The sequence below is a fragment of the Tachyglossus aculeatus genome, chromosome 2 (genome assembly GCF_015852505.1).
Source record: "Tachyglossus aculeatus isolate mTacAcu1 chromosome 2, mTacAcu1.pri, whole genome shotgun sequence".
In the NCBI taxonomy this organism is placed as follows: domain Eukaryota; kingdom Metazoa; phylum Chordata; class Mammalia; order Monotremata; family Tachyglossidae; genus Tachyglossus; species Tachyglossus aculeatus.
In genome coordinates, this window is record NC_052067.1 from 67,154,283 (window position 1) to 67,175,101 (window position 20,819).

The window sequence follows — 20,819 nt, forward strand, 5'->3', positions numbered from 1 at the left end:
CATGTACACCTTTTTATATTCATCTTCCCCTGGAGGGCAGGGATCAAGTCTATCATCATCATCAATCGTATTTATGGAGCGCTTACTGTGTGCAGAGCACTGTACTAAGCGCTTGGGAAGTACAAGTTGGCAGCATATAGAGACGGTCCCTACCCAACAGTGGGCTCGCAGTCTAGAAGGGGGAGACAGAGAACAAAACCAAACATACTAACAAAATAGAATAGATATGTATAATTCTGTTGTACTCTTCCAAGTGCTTAGCATAGTGTTGGCACACAGTGGGTGCTCAAAAAATGCAACTGATCTCTTAATACCCACACTCCCCTCATGAGGTCATCCCACTAGTCACCGACATTACTTGTCAGTCAATCGTTTTTATTGAGCGCTTACTGCGTGCAGAGCACTGTACTAAGCACTTGGGAGAGTACAGTTATAACACAATCATCACAATCGTTTATAAATCAACGGTATTTACTGAATGCTGGCTGTGTGCAGAGCACTGTACTAAGCACTTAGTTTATTCCTCTTGACTGAATTACTAATCTACATTTACTTTTGCTGTTACCAGTTTTCTGGGTATTCCCTTTCCTATTATACATCTGCATCTGTCAATCTCCTCCACTAGACAGGAAATTCCTTGAGGGAAGGACCACGTCTTCTATTCCTGTCGCACACAAGTACAACTAGTACAGTACACCGAGCAACTAGTACAGTGCACTTTAGGTGCTCATTACCAGTGACGATGGTAATGACGGTGATAGTATCCATAATGTGCAAACACAGCCCAACACGTGGCTAAACAGTTTCACGGTGGTCTGAAAGAGCTAATGCCCACCTTAAAAAACGAACTTATTCCCAAGGAGTAATTTCTGCATCCTTGTTCTTCAATACTTAAATGAAAACATGCTCAGATCCGTCAATTTTTAAAAGTGCTTCTCCTTTTGGAGTGATTCCAGGGAAATTTATACCCATTCTAAGACTTCTGTTATATAACAATTAAAAAAACCCCAAACCCAAAGGGGTTAACTTAAATTAACATTCATCCTAACATGCAGTCTAATACATGAAAATAGCAGTCAGTCACAAATGTAAAGTCCAAAAAGGTGACTTTTCTCAACTTTTTCCTCATCTGAAAGTATATGTATATCTCGAAATTTTGGAATATAAACTGCTAAAACATCAATCATCATCATCAATCATATTTATTGAGCGCTATGTGCCGAGCACTGTACTAAGCGCTTGAGCACTGTACTAAGCGCTTGATGAAAATAATCTTAACAAAGAACATGCAATCTGCCCAAAGGTATCTGCAGGTAGTTTACCGTTGGCAGGTAGTTTACAGAAAAGCCTGAAGCTACGTAAAAGACATTACTGTTACTGTACTGAAAAGCTAAACTCCCTGAAGTGAAAGTGGGCCCCCTTCTTCCCCCCCTCAAAAAAAAAACAAAAACAGGCAACCAAGTCCCAAAATTACTTCTTGGAACGAAAAGTGCAAATCAGATCTTATCTCAAACAAATCATGGCATCCCATCAAACTGAATGACTCCATATTTTCCAGTGGTCATCCACTCTGGGTCAGAAACCATAAGTTGCTCCCCTTGCCCAGGCTGCAAACCCACTTGAACGTCTGCTTTTAGTGTTCTTATACTACAGAGGGGTGCCGGATGAAATTTGTTCAGGGCTTGGTGAAATGAAACAGTAAACTCCCATTTCCTGTCCCCTGTCAATTTCCTATAGTTCAAATCGCCCTTGAAAATAATTAAATTCGCCTTCTGCAGCTCGGCATATAATTCAGAAGCAACCTGAGACATATTGCAGTATTCATGCGGCAGAGTCCAAAACATATGGTCGTGGTAAACCCAAGCGCCCTTTTTAATATAGCCCTCCCAGTTGATGCCACAGCGGGACATCCACCTATGATTGGCACCCTGAAGTTGTTTGATCGACCAATTAAAGTCATGTTTGGTGGTGTCCGAAACAAACCAAGGAATGCTTTTTCCATGGAAATGGATTTCAGTGGCCAATTCAGAGGACAACAGAAAGTCAGCCAGTACTAAATCCGAAACAAGTTCAAAGCCAGCATTATCCAAGACGATGTCCACCCTGGTCGGTGTCACTTTTTCCAACCTTGTTTTCTTGCTATTTAAAAGCAATGACCAGATACAGTCCATGTCATTCACTAAAATGAAAGAATTCAGATCTCTCAAAGAGCTGAGTGGGCTGGATTTCTGAGAGTTGCTTTCACCACCGGAGATGGAAAGATCACATTTATTTCCCCATAATGACACCTGAAAGGAAGAAATTACAGTGTAAACATCCTTCATCCAATATTATCAATACTACACGTTTTTCTGATTCTGGGTCTGAATGGTTTACAGAATGAACTCAACTTCCTATGCAATGCAATTCATTCTTAAGGCGGCTTCTTAGCGATTCAAATTCTGTAATCCAGAGCAGAAAAAGAACAGTTTTTCCATTCTTTTGTTTTGCTTCATCTAGCAGGATCACTTATTTAAATAGAATGTCTTGAAAAACACAGCATAATACTCAACTTAGGCTCAACTTAAGCCCAACTAAATTCTAAAACCTCTCATTTTGAGAACATTTAGCGATCCGGATATAAGGAAACAATAAGACCTGCAGTAGCTGAGATAAATTTAGTGTTTGCTTCTACTCTTATCCCCACTGAAGGTGCCCTTCAGAACTGTAAGACCCCTCTGGACTATAAGTTTGTTGAGGGCAGGGAATGTGTCTTTGTTATATTGTACTCTCCCAAGCCCTTAGTACAATGCTCTGCACACTGTAAACACCCGATATGATTGACTGACCAACCTTGAGGGCACTCTGGGCCCTATCACAGTAGGGGGCCTTAGTACAGTGCTCTGCACACAGTAAGCACTCAATAAATACAATTGAATGAATGAGCTAGGACCAGGGGAACTGATTTGAGGGATCCCGGGGTGCCCATAGTGGCTATATGAAACCAATAAGGGCAGCAAAATGTAGCATGCCTGCTATAAAAACGATAGAGAACTGAAATTACTTGATCCACTCAGGTAGGTGGACGGGCCCCATGCCACGCAGTCTGGTAACGAATGTTTTTATACTAAGTTTCAGGTAAAATTTTACTTTCTATCTTCCAAAACAGTCTATTTGAATTCAATATCAGGTTCTAACATAGTCTAAGTCGTTGGAAAAGTCACTGACAAGAGAGATAAGCAAAAACACAACACACACTTTTAAAAAAAGTGGATCATTACATTGTTACAAGTTTTCTTTTGTAACACATGATTACAAAATCATGATTTTGTAATCACATGATTTCTTTTACACATGATCTTTCCCCCGTTGATCTACTAAACAATAGCATTCAGCAGACCCAGCTGGCAGGCAGGCTGAAATGGCTGGGCTTTTTTTTTTTTCTTGAGCAAATGCAGACTAAGATGGCAAGGTTAGAACAGTGCTTTGCACATAGTAAGCGCTTAATACCATTATTATTATTATTAAGGTTGAAAAATCACTTAATTTGGCAACGTCACCAACGAAAGGACAACGTATACAGTGTGAAAAGAACTTCTACTCACTCATCAATCCTTTAGCCACATCTGTATACATCCTCAAGAGTACTTAATGGGTAGCTACAAGTGCGAGGTTTTAGGAAGACACAAAATAGCAAAAGACAGGTTTCTCTGCCCTCGAGAAGCTCACAATTTAATGGGTGAAGTCGCGTGCACATCAGACAATATCTAAAAATAACATATGCAAGGGGATATGTAAGAATACAAACATAAGGACATAGCTGATATACAGGCATTGTGGAGGCTGAGGAAATGGCACGAGAGCAGAGGATGGGATCATTAGGGAAATGCCCACACATCGGGCACTTCAGAATGGTTTTGAAAGACAGGAGAGATGCAATTTGGCAAAGGTTAAAGGGAGAGGCCTTCCAGAAGGAGGGAATGCCAAGAGCCATTTGGATCAAGGGGAAAGGGCTAGATTTGCTTGGAAGGAGTGGAAAGCAGGTGGCAGGGTATAGGTGGACCTAAGTATGTGTGGTGTCAGTGGCTGAAAAGTCTTGAAACCAATAGTCAGAAGACTTGGTAATGCATGAAGCAATGTGGAATCACGGCAAGTTTTTAAAGAGAGGGGGATGACGTACTTGGGGTTTTACAATGATGACTTGTGCACCTGTAGGTAAGAAACGGAAGAGGGGAGGCTGAAGGCAGAGATCAGTAAATTGGTTGTTTTAATAACTGAGCAGGAAAATGGGAGCAAAAGCATCACAACATCATCTGTAATGACGAGCTATACTGTGTACATATACAAGTAATTTTTATTTCTATATAAACACTCACTTGAGAGGAGCGGAAATAGTCACTTGGCCTGAATACAGAAGTCTGTGGAGGCCACAGATAGGTCTTGGAAGGGTAGGGGAAAATTCTTCCCTCTTTACTCTCCCACACTTCTTTTGGATCTACAATCACACCAGACAGGAGGGAGGGTATCCCAGATACGGAAAGTTCAGCCGGAATGGAGAAAAAAGGATGAGCATGGAAGGTATGTTGACTGACTTTTTATTTGGTATTGGACAGAGGTTGGAAGAGTGAGGAAGGAAGATTTTTTCTTTCCCCCTTTCCAATTCAAAGCTTAAATTTCAACTGTACTTCAGAAAAGAAACCGAAATGACAAACTTCTTGGCTTTCACTGTTATTGGTCATATTTCTTCCCAACTCACCTATGCTATTTCATTGCTAGAAGTAATCTGGGAAGACATTCAGGGACATGTTGCATGATGAAGTTGTTACCGACTAAACTAACTACTGAGAGATTTTCATAACGGGTCACATCACAGAACCTAACCCCTCACTAAATACTGCATATGTAATGAAATGTATTACAATGCTTTTACTGACATAACTAAATATTTTCGTTTTAGTTATCTTAGTTTAAGATAATGCTGTAAAAAAGAATGCTTCCCATTCTAGACTTCCCATTGTCAGTAGCTGACCTCCATGTACTGATGACTGTGGTTTTCCACCGACCTTCTGATATTAGCCCTATAGTTTAGTAGCTTGTAATACAGAATGTGATCATTTAAAATGGAAGGATCACAGTCATCTGCGGAAATTAATCAACACAAGAATAAGCACTAAAATAAAGAGTTGAAAAGAATGGCATCAACATTTCTCCTCTACAAACTGAAAAACTCAAGGATAGTCTCACTGAGGATAAAGTGAGGCAGAAAGAATAACGCTTTGCGAGCTAAACTTGGGAAAGAACGGAACATACGTGTGGCAACCATAGCAGCTCCAGGCCTGGGATTATCAGAAGAATAATGAAAGATATCTTTTATTTTTGGTCCATAAGTGTAAGGAAACTAAGCTGCAAACTGGAAGGAAACACTAGATTGGACGCTCACTGTGGGCAGAGTCTTAGTACAGTGGTCTGCACACAATAAGTGGTCAATACAACGGACTAAGGAGATAGAAGTAAAAATAACATATTCTTACACCTAAGAAGGTAGTCTCCTATCTCTACAGCCGTTCTACCCTTGCCTCTTTACCCACCATAGGCTGGCTCTGCCTCTTTAAAGGTATTTGTTAAGCGCTTACTATGTGCCAAGCACTGTACTAGGCGCTGGGGTAGATTCTACGTAATCAGGTTGGACACAGTCCCTGCCCCACATGGGGCTCACAATCTAAATCCCCACTTTATAGATGAAGAAACTGAGTCACAGAGAAGTTAACTGACTTGCCCAAGGTCACACCGCAGGCAAGTGGCGGAGCCAGGATAAGTACCCAGGTCCTACTGACTACCGCCTTCTAGACTGTAAGCCCGTTGTGGGTAGGCGTTGTCTCTTTAATGCTGAATTGTACGTCCCAAGTGCAGGAACCTGAATGCCTGGCAACGACCCGGACAAAAACAATTTCAAGGGTTTTGTTGAATGGTTCCTGGGTGTACAGTACTGAACTACAGACTGAGGAACACAGTTAAGTAAAAGATGCTAACCCTGACCTCAGAGAGCTTACAATCTAATGGCGGACACAAATGACAAATTGACAGTTCATCATAAAGAGGGAGAGGATACATAAAAATAGTATACACATCAATGGTACTTATTGAGCGCTTACTGTGTGCACAGCACTGAGGTAAGCACTTGGAAAAGTCCAATACACATTTGAACATATTAAGGAGCGTGGGACTAGCAGTTACGAGATGTGAGTTCGAGTTCCAGCTCTGCCGTAAGCCCCTGACTTGGGTAACTTAACCTTTCTATACCTCAGTTTCCACATTTGTAATACAGAGACCCTTTTCCCCTCCCCGCCCCGATAATGACTTGCTCTTCTCAGATTTCTGACCACATCTGAGTAGAAAAGACCCCATATGGTTACTTTCTGGGCGATTAGCTCTTTGATATTTTCCCCTTCTGAAATGCCCACCCCCTCTATGTCCCTGTAATCAAAATGAACCGGTGGCAACTCTGCTGGTGGTTGAGGGAATGATGTGACCGGGAAGGTTAGAATGATTAGTCAAATAAAGGTGACTTTTTACAGGCTTTAAAGGAAGGAAGGGTGCTGGTTTGGCAAAGCTGAGGGACAAGGTTTAACAAATGCACAGGAGCAAGGGACAGGTTTACTTGAAAGCAGAAAGGAGCACAAGCTGAAATTATGCGGAGCAGGAGAACCGATAGGCAAGACAGAGCCAGCTGATGAAGCCTGAAAGGTTCATTTTATATAAGAAACAATGAAATGCCACTAGGGATTTTTAAGACAATTTATTTTATGTATATAATCTCCCCACATAGAAAGATTACCTTTATGTGTAAGCTCGTTGTGGGCTGGGGAATGTGTCATTTATTGTACCCTCTCAAGAGCTCAGTCCAGTGCTCTGCACACAGTAAGTGCTCAATAAATACAACTGAGTGAATGAATGAGTTCAACAGAAAATGAACCCACAAATAAGTTTTAAATTAACCGCCCATAGATCTGAAGGTCTTCTCTTAATACACAGGATTTTTTTCTACTCTCCAACAAGAGTCTTACAAATCCCTTTCAAATTTTTGCAACTTTCCCTCCCTATCATTTTGCAGGGTAATGGATAATGGAAAATTCTGGCCTAAGGAGAGGAGGCAGAAAGATTGCATACTTCCAATCAGGGTTAGAAAAATACTTATAGAATTCTAATTTGGAGATCAATGGAAATGAATCTAAAGGGATTTGTTGCTAAATTAATACATGCTGAGGCAAAGTGGTGTATACGTCTTCATTAATGCCTCTTTACTCTCCCACTTCAGCCCTCCAATCTGCGACTTTGATGTATTTAAGGAAAGGCTCAAAGTTTAACGAACTAGTTAATAAAATAATTTCACAGAGGCATGAAACCCACAGATGACACTTCACATCAAATGTCTGTACCCAGTAAGGTCTACTAAACTTACTGGAATGAATTGTAAGAAGAGATTAAGGAGACCCTCTACAATGCTAGACTCCAGCTGGAGAAAGGATAATCACAATTAGGCCTCTAAACATGTTTTTTTATAAAGGTAATAATACTCCTGAAATGGAAAAAAAAATCCAAACCCAGCGTGCCCATAAATAACCTGAGCCAAAAGTGTTTCATATATTCACCAATTTTTTAATGCAATACGTGTGTTTTGAAATACGAGCTGCCCACTTTACCTGAAGCAGTTTAAAAAATTCTTCTTTCAGTTGGTCTTCATCTAGGTCCTCAATAATTTTGCTTATTTCCTGCAGGTGAGTGCACAAGGCAACAACAGCTTGTTGGGATTCAAAAAAACTTTGAACCTTTCCTTCCTTAAATACATCAAAGTCGCAGATCGGAGGGCTGAAGTGGGAGAGAAGAGAGGCGTTAATGAAGAAGTGTACACCACTGTGCCTCAGCATGTATTAATTTAGCAACAAATCCCATTTTCATAAAGAATCCAGACATTTCTTGTTCATCCGTGACACAAGGACACCAGGCTGGTGGAGGCCGGATGAGGAGTCCCCGGGCCCCATGTGGTAAGTGAAGCCGCGGCCAGCGGGATCATTCATTCATTCAATCGTATTTATTGAGCGCTTACTGTGTGCAGAGCACTGTACTAAGCGCTTAGGAAGTACAAGTTGGCAACATATAGAGACAGTCCCTACCCAACAACGGGGACGTGGCGGGGAGAGCTCGTTGTGGGTAGGGAATGTGTCTGTTGTTGTAGTGTACTCTCCCAAGAACTTAGTACAGTGCTTTGCGCACAGTAAGCGCTCAATAAATACGACTGCATGAAGGAAAAATAACACGGGCAATTAAAATTGACGGATACAAAAAAACCTAACTTTAACCAGTAGTTATAAGTGCCTCCTCAAACTAGAGTCGAGCCCAGTTGGGAGAACCTTTCTTAAAGTCTTTTAGACTGTGAGCCCACTGTTGGGTAGGGACTGTCTCTAGATGTTGCCAACTTGTACTTCCCAGGCGCTTACTACAGTGCTCTGCACATAGTAAGCGCTCAATAAATACGACTGATGATGATGTTGCCAACTTGTACTTCCCAAGCGCTTACTACAGTGCTCTGCACACAGTAAGCGCTCAATAAATACGATTGATTGATTAAAGTGGACAATAATTTTAATAATTTTGGTGTCTGTTAAGAGCTTACTATGCGTCAGCCACGGTACTAAACACTAGTATAGATACAAGGTAATCGGGTTGGACACAGTCCCTGCCCCACACAGGGCTTACAGTCTTAACCCCCACTCTACAGACGAGGTAACCGAGGCACAGAAGTTGCCGAAGGTCACACAACAGACCAATGGAAGAGCTGAGATTAGAACCCAAGTTTCCTGAGTCCTCGGCCCATGTTCTTTCCACTATAGCTGCACAGAAAGAGCGTGACGACAAAACCCACCAGGACTAAATCAGCGAGTCACAGGGTACCGGATTAGAAGCCCGGAGTTATAAGAGAGCAGCGAGCCTAACACCCACAGTCTGGGGCGGAGAGATTCCAGCATTTTTCCTACTCAGGCAGCACGTGGAAAACCCCCAACCCGCTCCCTACCCCAGGTTAGGACGATGACTATCCCTGGATACTTCCAAGAGCCTCCCCAAAAGGGCGAGTCACTTACGGGCCTTTCACATTTCCAACCTCACCTTAGAATAAGTGCTTCGTGGATTCTGCGGTACAGGTAACACTCCACATACAACCAAGGGGACTGAAACCAGCTTGGCTGCCCACCGTTTTCTTCCAGAAGACTCTGCTGATACTCTAAGTACTTGTTCCACGTATCGGCATCGGCGAGGTTATCAATCAAGGGGATCACCGGCTTATCTGTTATCAATTCATTTCGTAATTTAGAAAGGAAGGATATAGCCTTCTTCTCTGCTTCAACACCTTTCTGAAAGGGAAAAATCCTTGATCGTAAGTCGTTCATTTAAAATCTTGGAGTGACACAAGTCCTCATGTAACCTGTCAAAACCTAAAAGAGCAAAGTCTTCACATCAAACATCAAGACTTTTGAATATTTTATTACGTTCCCTCATAGGCTAGCATGTCTACTTTGTTAATTGCAAACAGGCTGAACATGCAGAAAATGCAAACACCATAATTCAGTCTTATCACATGGAGAGCCAAGAGCCTGGTGTAACGTGATGGAAAGTTTATGGGGAGAAATGGAACCATTTTATGGCATTAAAGTGGCCCTTTCCTTCTGTGAGAGCACAACAGCCTCCCTCCTACCACTGCACACGAGAATAGTAACAGTGCTGAAGTGAGAGAGCAACTTTACCCAAGCAGGGTTCCCAACTTCTTCCCACCCTTCTTCGCGCAATCTACTCTTTACAAATTGTTATTAATGGAGATGGAAGTATTTATTCAGTGCTTATTGGGTGCAGAGATGAGAATTAACAGATGATCCCTGCCCCTCAAGAGGCTGGATACTACTGGAAAGGCTAACCCAGGAGGCAGGGAAGAGACAGAAGTCAGTGACCCCTTTCCACAGACTACTTCCATTTGTTAGGATGATGACGGCATTTGTTCAGCCCTTACAATGTGCAAAGCACTGTTCTAAGAGCTGGGGAGGATACAAGGTGATCAGATTGTCCCATGTGGGGCTCACAGTCTTCATCCCCAGTTTACTGATGAGGTAACTGGCACAGAGAAGTTAAATGACTTGCCCAAAGTCACACAGTTGACAACTGGCAGAGCTGGGAAAGATACAAGGTGATCAGATTGTCCCGTGTGGGGCTCAGTATTCATCCCCAATTTACAGATGAGGTCACTGAGGCACAGAGAAGTTAAGTGACTTGCCCAGAGTCGCACAGTTGACAACTGGCAGAGCTGGGATTTGAACCCATGTCTCTGACGCTCAAGCCCGTGCTCTTTCCATTGAGCCAGGCTGCTTCTCTAAAGCAAGAAGCAAGTTATCTTCAGCAAGAAACATCCTCTCTTTAAAATGGGGATATATGAGAAAAGTGAATATAGAAATTAAGACAATACCTACAGCAACGGCGGGAAGTGACAAGAAGGAGTGAGGGAGAGCATGAAATGGTATACGGTTAATGGAATAGGGTTAATCAGTACCTAGAAGGGACAGGAATAAGAAGCAGTGTTTGAAAAATAAGGAGAATACAAGCGAAGCAAAAACACTGTTCTGCTATTCATGTTTGTTGATTGCCCTATGTCCGGAAGAAGAAAAAGATCACAAGGGTAAAAGGAGATCGATGCGCTGAAGGAAAGAGGACAAGAATAAAGGTCCCTGTCCCACGTGGGGCTCACGGTCTAAACTATGTGAGCTAATAAACTCTACGAGATTGAGAGAAAAGTGAGAAGAGTAGGGGGACTCAAAACTGGGCCTTGGCCGACACACAGAGCTCCTCTGAGAGAAAGGGCCAGCACGGGATATTGCAAAGGAGTGGTCACGAGAGGCCCCATGAGATCCGACAATGATTGCCACATCACTTCCACTTCTTTTTTTCCAGACTTCACTGCCACAAAATTGGCTGCTGCATTTTCCCTCAGAATCACCAAATAGTAATAATAATTATGGTATTTTCATTCATTCATTCAATCGCATTTATTGAGCGCTTACTGTGTGCGGAGCGCTGTACTAGGCCCATGGGAAGTCCAAGTTGGCAATGTATAGAGACGGTCCCTACCCAACAGTGGGCTCACAGTCTAGAAGGGGGAGACAGACAACAAAACATATTAACAGAATAAAATAAATACAATAAATATGTACAAATAGAATATGTACATACAGAATAAATATGTACTTCTAGAATAAATACTCATTCATTCAATCGTATTTATTGAGCACTTACTGTGTGCGGAGCACTGTACTAAGTGCTTGGGAAGTCCAAGTTGGCAATATACAGACGGTCCCTACCCAACAGTGGGCTCACAGTCTAGAGGGGGGAGACAGACAACAAAACATATTAACAAAATAAAATAAATGGAATAAATATGTACAAATAGAATAGTCATTCATTCAATCGTGTTTATTGAGCACTTACTGTGTGCAGAGCACTGTACTAAGCGCTTGGGAAGTCCAAGTTGGCAATATACAGACGGTCCCTACCCAACAGTGGGCTCACAGTCTAGAAGGGGGAGACAGACAACGAAACATATTAACAAAATAAAATAAATAGAATAAATACGTACAAATAGAATATTCACTCATTCAATCGTGTTTATTGAGCACTTACTGTGTGCAGAGCACTGTACTATGCGCTTGGGAAGTCCAAGTTGGCAACACATAGAGACGGTCCCTACCCAACAGTGGGCTCACAGTCTAGAAGGGGGAGACAGACAACAAAAGACATTAACAAAATAAAATAAATAGAATAAATATGTACAAATCTAGACTACCCCTATCTATCTACCCCTTCTAGATTGTGATCCCATTATTGGGTAGGGACCGTCTCTATCTGTTGCCAGGCACTGTACTAAGCGCTGGGGTGGATATAAGCACACTGGGTTGGACACAGGTCTCTGTGCCATATGGGGCTCACAGTCTCACTCCCCATTTTACAGATGAGGTAACTGAGGCACCGAGAAATTAAGTTACTTGTCCAAGGTCACACAGAATAATAATAATGATGGCATTTATTAAGCGCTGTGTGCAAAGCACTGTTCTAAGCGTTGGGGAGGTTACAAGGTGATCAGGTTGTCCCACACGAGGCTCACAGTCAATCCCCATTTTACAGATGAGGTAACTGAGGCGCAGAGAAGTGACTTGCCCAAAGTCACACAGCTGACAATTGGCGGAGCCGGGATTTGAACCCATGACCCCTGAATCCGAAGCCTGTGCTCTTTCCACTGAGCAAGTGGCGGAGTCGGTCCTAAAACCCATGACTTTCTGACTCCCAGGACCATGCTCTATCCACTATGCTGATTCTGATTATTACATATTAGAGAAAAGTGGAGGTGTCTGTTACTCAAGTTACTTGTCCTGAAATTTATATTGCTAATACTTGTTGAATAAGTGGTCATAAATGTGAAAACATCTTCCTTGAATAAGGATAAATATCAATGCGGAATTATCATTACTGTATAGTATTCATCGACTTAGAAAATAGGATGTCTGTTTCTTCATTTCACCCATTAAGGAAATCCACCTTGGATAGTTTATCCTGTTCATCTTCAAGAATGAAATTATTACAGTAATGTTAAGAACTGCACATCAAGTATTCTAGAAAATCAAGTTTGTTTAATGATAAACATTGTAATAGTTGTAAATACAGTTCTTACCTCTCCACGTTCCTCAAAGAATTCATTTTTGTGACGATGTAAAGTATTGATAACCCTGGTTAGGGTTTGAGGTGTTCGATAAGCATTGGAATAGTTGTAAATACAGTTCTTACCTCTCCACGTTCCTCAAATAATTCATTTTTGTGACAATGTAAAGTATCGATAACTCTAGTTAGGATTTGAGGTGTTCAATAAACACTGTAATAGTTGTAAATACAGTTCTTACCTCTCCACATTCCTCAAAGAATTCATTTTTGTGACGATGTAAAGTATCGATAACTCTAGTTAGGATTTGAGGTGTTCGATAGACATTGTAATAGTTGTAAATACAGTTCTTACCTCTCCACGTTCCTCAAAGAATTCATTTTTGTGACGATGTAAAGTATCGATAACTCTAGTTAGGATTTGAGGTGTTCGATAAACACTGTAATAGTTATAAATACAGTTCTTACCTCTCCATGCTCCTCAAAGAATTCATTTTTGTGACGATGTAAAGTATCGATAACTCTAGTTAGGATTTGAGGTGTTCGAGAGATATTATAATAGTTGTAAATACAGTTCTTACCTCTCCATGTTCCTCAAAGAATTCATTTTTGTGCCGATGTAAAGTATCGATAACTCTAGTTAGGATTTGAGGTGTTCGATAAACACTGTAATAGTTATAAATACAGTTCTTACCTCTCCATGCTCCTCAAAGAATTCATTTTTGTGACGATGTAAAGTATCGATAACTCTAGTTAGGATTTGAGGTGCTCGACAGACATTGTAATAGTTGTAAACACAGTTCTTACCTCTCCATGTTCCTCGAAGAATTCATTTTTGTGACGATGTAAAGTATCGATAACTCTAGTTAGGATTTGAGGTGCTCGACAGACATTGTAATAGTTGTAAACACAGTTCTTACCTCTCCATGCTCCTCAAAGAATTCATTTTTGTGACGATGTAAAGTATCGATAACTCTAGTTAGGATCTGAGGTGCTCGATCCTTCATTGTAAAATATGCAAAGGACCTAGAAAAAAAGCCAGCCCCCCAATGTATTACTTGCTAATATTACTACGCACTGAAGATTTTCTTTGAGAGGATGGACTAAAGTTACTGCAGTCAATTAGTTTCTTGATTTAAAGAATAACTTTCACTTTCTGAGTATCCCTCTCATTTCATCGATGAATCTCAAATTGTTGCTCCAAACCTCTAGCTACGGGGGTGTTCCTTAAAGGGGGGGGAACAGAACAGCTCTAAAGGAGTTCCAAGTGCTAGAAGGTGAGCCTGGAGGGCTAGGGAAAGACCGTGGAGATTTTTTTTTAATTTTCTGTTACAAATTGACAACATAAAAGATGGAAAGGCGACTTGACAACGTCCAATTCACCATTTACATCGTGCTGATTTAAACCGCGTAAGGAATGGAGAGGGGGGAATATGTGAAATCATCATCATCATCAATCGTATTTATTGAGCGCTTACTATGTGCAGAGCACTGTATCGGTAGCGTACCAAGGCGCCTCGTATCAATCAGACTTATAATAATAATAATAATGGCATTTACTAAGCGCTATGTGCAAAGCACTGTTCTAAACGCTGGGGAGGTTACAGGGTGATCAGGTTGTCCCACACGGGGCTCACAGTCTCAATCCTCATTTTACAGAAGAGGGAACTGAGGCCCAGAGAAGTGGAGTGACTTGCCCCAAGTCACACAGCGGACAATTGGTGGAGCCTGGATTCGAACCCAGGACCTCTGACTCCAAAGCCCGGGCTTTTTCCACTGAGCCGCGCTGCTGCTCAATTATCATTTATCTATTGGAGAACGAATGCAAGGAAGAGAAACCCTTTACAACGACCCTGGCCCTACGTCAAAGGACTGGCTCAACCACCCCGACTAAGCCAGCACTGTGGCCTAGCTGACAAAAGGTCTATTTATTTTATTTGGTTTATATGTTTTGTTTTGTTGTCTGTTTCCCCCTTCTAGACTGTGAGCCCTCTAGATGTCCCCAACTTGTACTTCCCAAGCGCTTAGCCCAGTGCTCTGCACACAGTAAGCGCTCAATAAATACGATTGACTGAATGAAGTCAGGAAGACCTGGGTTCTAATCCCCATCCTCCCCGGTCTGCTGTGTGACCTTGGGCGAGTTACTGGACTTCTCTGTGCCTCATTTATCTCATCTGTCAAAGGGGGATTAAGACCGGGAGCCCCAAGTGGGACAGGGACGGTACCCGACCCGACTGGCTTGCATTCATTCATTCGATCGTATTTATTGAGCGCTTACTGTGTGCAGAGCACTGTACTAAGTGCTTGGGAAGTCCAAGTTGGCAACATATAGAGACAGTCCCTCTACCCAACAGCAGGCTCACAGTCGAGAAGGGGGAGACAGACGACAAAACAAAACATATTAACAAAATAAAATAAATAGAATAAATATGTACAAGTAACATGGCTCAGTGTAAAGAGCCCGGGCTTTGGAGTCAGAGGTCATGGGTTCAAATCCCGGCTCCGCCAACTGTCGGCTTTGTGACTTTGGGCAAGTCACTTCACTTCTCTGGGCCTCAGTTACCTCATCTGTAAACTGGGGATTAAAACCGTGAGCCCCCCTTGGGACAACCTGATCACCTTGTAACCTCCCCAGAGCTTAGAACTCACGAACAGAGCTCTGGGCCTCAGTTACCTCATCTGTAAAATGGGGATTAAGACTGGTAGCCCCCCGTGGGACAACCTGATCACTCTGTAACCTCCCCAGCGCTTAGAACAGTGCTTTGCACATAGTAAGCGCTTAATAAATGCCATTATATTTATATATATATATATATATATATATATATATATATATATATATACTTATTGAGTGCTTACTGTGTGCAGAGCACTGTACTAAGTGCTTGGGAAGTACAAGTTGGCAACATATAAAGACGGTCCTCCTCTTCATTCAGTTGTATTTATTGAGCGCTTACTGTGTGCTGGGCACTGTACTAAGCGCTTGGGAAGTCCAAGTTGGCAACATACAGAGACAGTCCTCCTCCTCCCCATCCATTCAATCGTATTTATTGGGCGCTTACTGTGTGCAGAGCACTGTACCAAGCGCTTGGGAAGTACAGGTTGGCAACACATAGAGACGGTCCCTACCCACCAGCGGGCTCACAGTCGAGAAGGGGGAGACAGACGACAAAACAAAACATGTTAACAAAATAAAATAAATAGAATAGTAAAGATGTACAATTAAATAAGAGTAATAAATCTGTGCAAACATATATACAGGGGCTGTGGGGAGGGGAAGGACGTGAGGCGGGGAGGGGATTCATTCATTCATTCAATTGTATTTATTGAGAGCTGACTGTGTGCAGAGCACTGTATTATTCATTCAATCGTATTTATCGAGCGCTTACTGTGTGCAGAGCACTGGACTAAGCGCTTGGGGAGTACAAGTTGGACGGTTCCTACCCAACAGCGGGCTCACAGTCTAGAAGGAGACAGATGACAAAACAAAACAAAACATATTAACAAAATAAAATGAATAGAACAGTAAATATGTACTATTAAATAAATAAGAGTAATAAATCTGTGCAAACATATATACAGGGGCTGTGGGGAGGGAAAGGAGGTGAGGCGGGGGGGGGGGGATTCGTTCATTCATTCATTCAATCGTATTTACTGAGTGCTTACTGTGTGCAGAGCACTGGACTATTCACTCAATCGTATTTATTGCGCTCTCACTGTGTGCAGAGCACTATACTAAGCGCTCGGGAAGTCCAAGTTGGCAACATAGAGAGACGGTCCTCCTCCTCCTCATTCATTCAATCGTATTTATTGAGCGCTTACTGGGTGCAGAGCACTGGGCTAAGCGCTCGGGAAGTCCAAGTTGGCAACATCTAGAGACGGTCCCTACCCAACAGCGGGCTCACAGTCGAGAAGATTGTCTCTATCTGTTGCCAAACTGGACTTTCCAACCGAAGCCTAATCACCTTGCGACCTCCCCAGGGCTTAGAACAGTGCTTTGCACGTAGTAAGCACTTAATAAATGCCATCATTTGTATTACTGAAGCGGCGTGGCTCAGTGGAAAGAGCCCGGGCTTTGGAGTCAGAGGTCATGGCTTCGAATCCCGGCTCCCCCACTTGTCAGCTGGGTGACTTTGGGCAAGTGACTTCACTTCTCTGGGCCTCAGTGACCTCATCTGTAAAATGGGGATGAAGACTGGTAGCCCCACGTGGGACAACCTGATCACCTTGTAACCTCCCCAGTGCTTAGAACAGTGCTTTGCACGTAGTAAGCGCTTAATAAATGCCATCGTTATTATTATTATTATTATTATTATTAATAATAATAAATGCCATCATTATTATTATTGAAGCAGCGTGGCTCAGTGGAAAGAGCCCGGGCTTTGGAGTCAGAGGTCATGGGTTCAAATCCCAGCTCCACCACTTGTCAGCTGGGTGACTTTGGGCAAGTCACTTCACTTCTCTGGGCCTCAGTTACCTCATCTGTAAAATGGGGATGAAGACTGGTAGCCCCACGTGGGACAACCTGATCACCTTGTAACCTCCCCAGTGCTTAGAACAGTGCTTTGCATGTAGTAAGCGCTTAATAAATGCCATCGTTATTATTATTATTATTAATAATAATAATAAATGCCATCATTATTATTATTGAAGCAGCGTGGCTCAGTGGAAAGAGCCCGGGCTTTGGAGTCAGAGGTCATGGGTTCAAATCCCAGCTCCACCACTTGTCAGCTGGGTGACTTTGGGCAAGTCACTTCACTTCTCTGGGCCTCAGTTACCTCATCTGTAAAATGGGGGTGAAGACTATGAGCCCCACGTGGGACAACCTGATCACCTTGTAAAATTCCCCAGCGCTTAGAACAGTGCTCTGCACGTAGTAAGCGCTTAATAAATGCCATTATTATTATTATATTATTAATAATAAATGTCATCATTATTATTATTGTAGCGGCATGGCTCAGTGGAAAGAGCCCGGGCTTTGGAGTTGGAGGTCATGGGTTCAAATCCCGGCTCCACCAACTGCCAGCTGGGTGTGACTTTGGGGAAGTCACTTCACTGTGCCTCAGTTACCTCATCTGTAAAATGGGGATGAAGACTGTGAGCCCCCGTGGGACAACCTGATCACCTTGTAACCTCCCCAGCGCTTAGAACAGTGCTTTGCACGTAGTAAGCGCTTAATAAATGTCATTATTATTATTATTAATAAATGCCATCATTATTAATATTGAAGCGGCGTGGCTCAGTGGAAAGAGCCCGGGCTTGGGAGTCAGAGGTCACAGGTTCAAATCCCGCCTCCGCCAACTGTCAGCTGGGTGACTTTGGGCAAGTCACCTAACTTCTCTGGGCCTCAGTTCCCTCACCTGTAAAATGGGGATGAAGACTGTGAGCCCCACGTGGGACAACCTCATCACCTTGTAAATTCCCCAGCGCTTAGAACAGTGCTCTGCACATAGTAAGCGTTTAATAAATGCCATTTATTATTATTATTATTATTATTATTATTAATAAATGCCATCATTATTATTATTTAAGCAGTGTGGCTCAGTGGAAAGAGCCCGGGCTTTGGAGACCGAGGTCATGGGCTCAAATCCCGGCTCCGCCAGTTGTCAGCTGGGTGACTTTGGGTAAGTCACTTCACTTCTCTGGGCCTCAGTTACCTCACCTGTAAAATGGGGATGAAAACTGTGAGCCCCCCGTGGGACAACCTGATCACCTTGTAAATTCCCCAGCGCTTAGAACAGTGCTCTACACGTAGTAGGCGCTTAATAAATGCCATTATTATTATTATTATTATTATTATTATTATTATTAAATGTCATCATTATTATTATTGAAGTGGCATGGCTCAGTGGAAAGAGCCCGGGCTTTGGAGTCAGAGGTAATGGGTTCGAATCCCGACTCCACCAACTGTCAGCTGGGTGTGACTTTGGGGAAGTCACTTCACTGGGCCTCAGTTCCCTCATCTGTAAAATGGGGAGGAAGACTGTGAGCCCCACGTGGGACAATCTGATCACCTTGTATCTCCCCAGCGCTTAGAACAGTGCTTTGCACATAGTAAGCGCTTAACAAATGCCATTATTATTATTATTATTAATAAATGCCATCATTATTAATATTGAAGCGGCGTGGCTCAGTGGAAAGAGCCCGGGCTTTGGAGTCCGAGGTCACGGGTTCAAATCCCGGCTCCGCCAACTGTCAGCTGTGTGATTTTGGGCAAGTCACCTAACTTCTCTGGGCCTCAGTTCCCTCATCTGTAAAATGGGGATGAAGACTGTGAGCCCCCCGTGGGACAACCTGATCACCTTGTAACCTCCCCAGCGCTTAGAACAGTGCTTTGCACGTAGTAAGCGCTTAATAAATGCCATTATTATTATTATTATTAATAAATGCCATCATTATTATTATTGAAGCAGCGTGGCTCAGTGGAAAGAGCCCGGGCTTTGGAGTCAGAGGTCATGGGTTCAAATCCCAGCTCCGCCAACTGTCAGCTGGGTGACTTTGGGCAAGTCACCTAACTTCTCTGGGCCTCAGTTCCCTCATCTGTAAAATGGGGATGAAGACCGTGCGCCCCACGTGGGACAACCTCATCACCTTGTAAATTCCCCAGCGCCTAGAACAGTGCTTTGCACGTAGTAAGCGCTTAATAAATGCCATTATTATTATTATTATTAATAAATGCCATCATTATTATTATTGAAGCAGCGTGGCTCAGTGGAAAGAGCCCGGGCTTTGAAGTCGGAGGTCACGGGTTCAAATCCCGGCTCCGCCAACTGTCAGCTGTGTGATTTTGGGCAAGTCACCTAACTTCTCTGGGCCTCAGTTCCCTCATCTGTAAAATGGGGATGAAGACCGTGAGCCCCCCGTGGGACAACCTCATCACCTTGTAACCTCCCCAGCGCTTAGAACAGTGCTTTGCACGTAGTAAGCGCTTAATAAATGCCATTATTATTATTATTATTAATAAATGCCATCATTATTATTATTGAAGCAGCGTGGCTCAGTGGAAAGAGCCCGGGCTTTGGAGTCAGAGGTCATGGGTTCAAATCCCGGCTCCGCCAACTGTCAGCTGGGTGACTTTGGGCAAGTCACTTCACTTCTCTGGGCCTCAGTTACCTCACCTGTAAAATGGGGATGAAAACTGTGAGCCCCCCGTGGGACAACCTGATCACCTTGTAAATTCCCCAGCGCTTAGAACAGTGCTCTGCACATAGTAAGCGCTTAACAAATGCCATTATTATTATTACTATTATTATTATTATTACTATTACTATCATTGTTATTATTACTATTGGAGGGGGACCCGAGGGAGCGTCACACGAACCCCTTGAAGCGGCCCGAGAGTGAGGCCGGAGCGGCCGCCATTTCCCTCCTCTTCCCTTCTCCTCCTCCTCCCTCCTCAGCGTCGCCGGAAGTGACGTCATCGCGGTGCGGGTTTTTTTTTTTAACAAATGACAACTTTATTAGTCCCCCTTGTCAGGCGGACAGGGCTGCTTTTTTTTTGAACAAATATCAGCTTTATTAGTCCCGCTTGTCAGGCGGACAGGGGTGCTTTTTTTCTTGAACAAATATCAATCAATCAATCGTATTTATTGAGCGCTTAGTAAGCGCTCAGTAAATACGATTGATTGATTGATTGATTATTGTGTGCAGAGCACTGTACTAAGCGCTTGGGAAGTCCAAGTTGGCAACATATAGAGACAGGCCCTACCCAACAGTGGGTTCACAGTCTAGAAGGCGGAGACAGAGACCAAAACCAAACATATTAACAAAATAAAATCAATCAATCAATCACATTTATTGCGCGCTTACGGTGTGCAGAGCACTGTACTAAGCGCTTGGGAAGTCCAATTTGGCAACATATAGAGACGGTCCCTACCCAACAGTGGCATCACAGTCTAGAAGGGGGAGACAGAGAACAAAACCAAACATACTAACAAAATAACATCAATCAATCAATCAATCAATCGTATTTATTGAGCGCTTACTGTGTGCAGAGCACTGTACTAAGCAATTGGGAAGTCCAAGTTGGCAACATCTAGAGACAGTCCCTACCCAACAGTGGGCTCACAGTCTAGAAGGGGGAGACAGAGAACAAA

The 20,819-nt window shown here is 42.9% G+C and overlaps 1 protein-coding gene across 1 annotated transcript; it reads right to left on the reverse strand.

Annotated features, from left to right (window-relative positions):
* Positions 1-240: 240 nt before the first annotated feature.
* On the reverse strand, positions 241-20,089 carry ARMT1 (acidic residue methyltransferase 1). Its single transcript, XM_038772066.1, has 5 exons — positions 20,045-20,089; positions 13,644-13,749; positions 9,142-9,386; positions 7,680-7,845; positions 241-2,288 (listed from the first exon to the last, which is right to left on the reverse strand). The coding sequence occupies exons 1-5, from the start codon at positions 20,083-20,085 to the stop codon at positions 1,518-1,520; spliced, it is 1,329 nt and encodes a 442-aa protein (XP_038627994.1). The 5' UTR covers positions 20,086-20,089; the 3' UTR covers positions 241-1,517.
* Between the last annotated feature and the right edge of the window lie 730 nt (positions 20,090-20,819).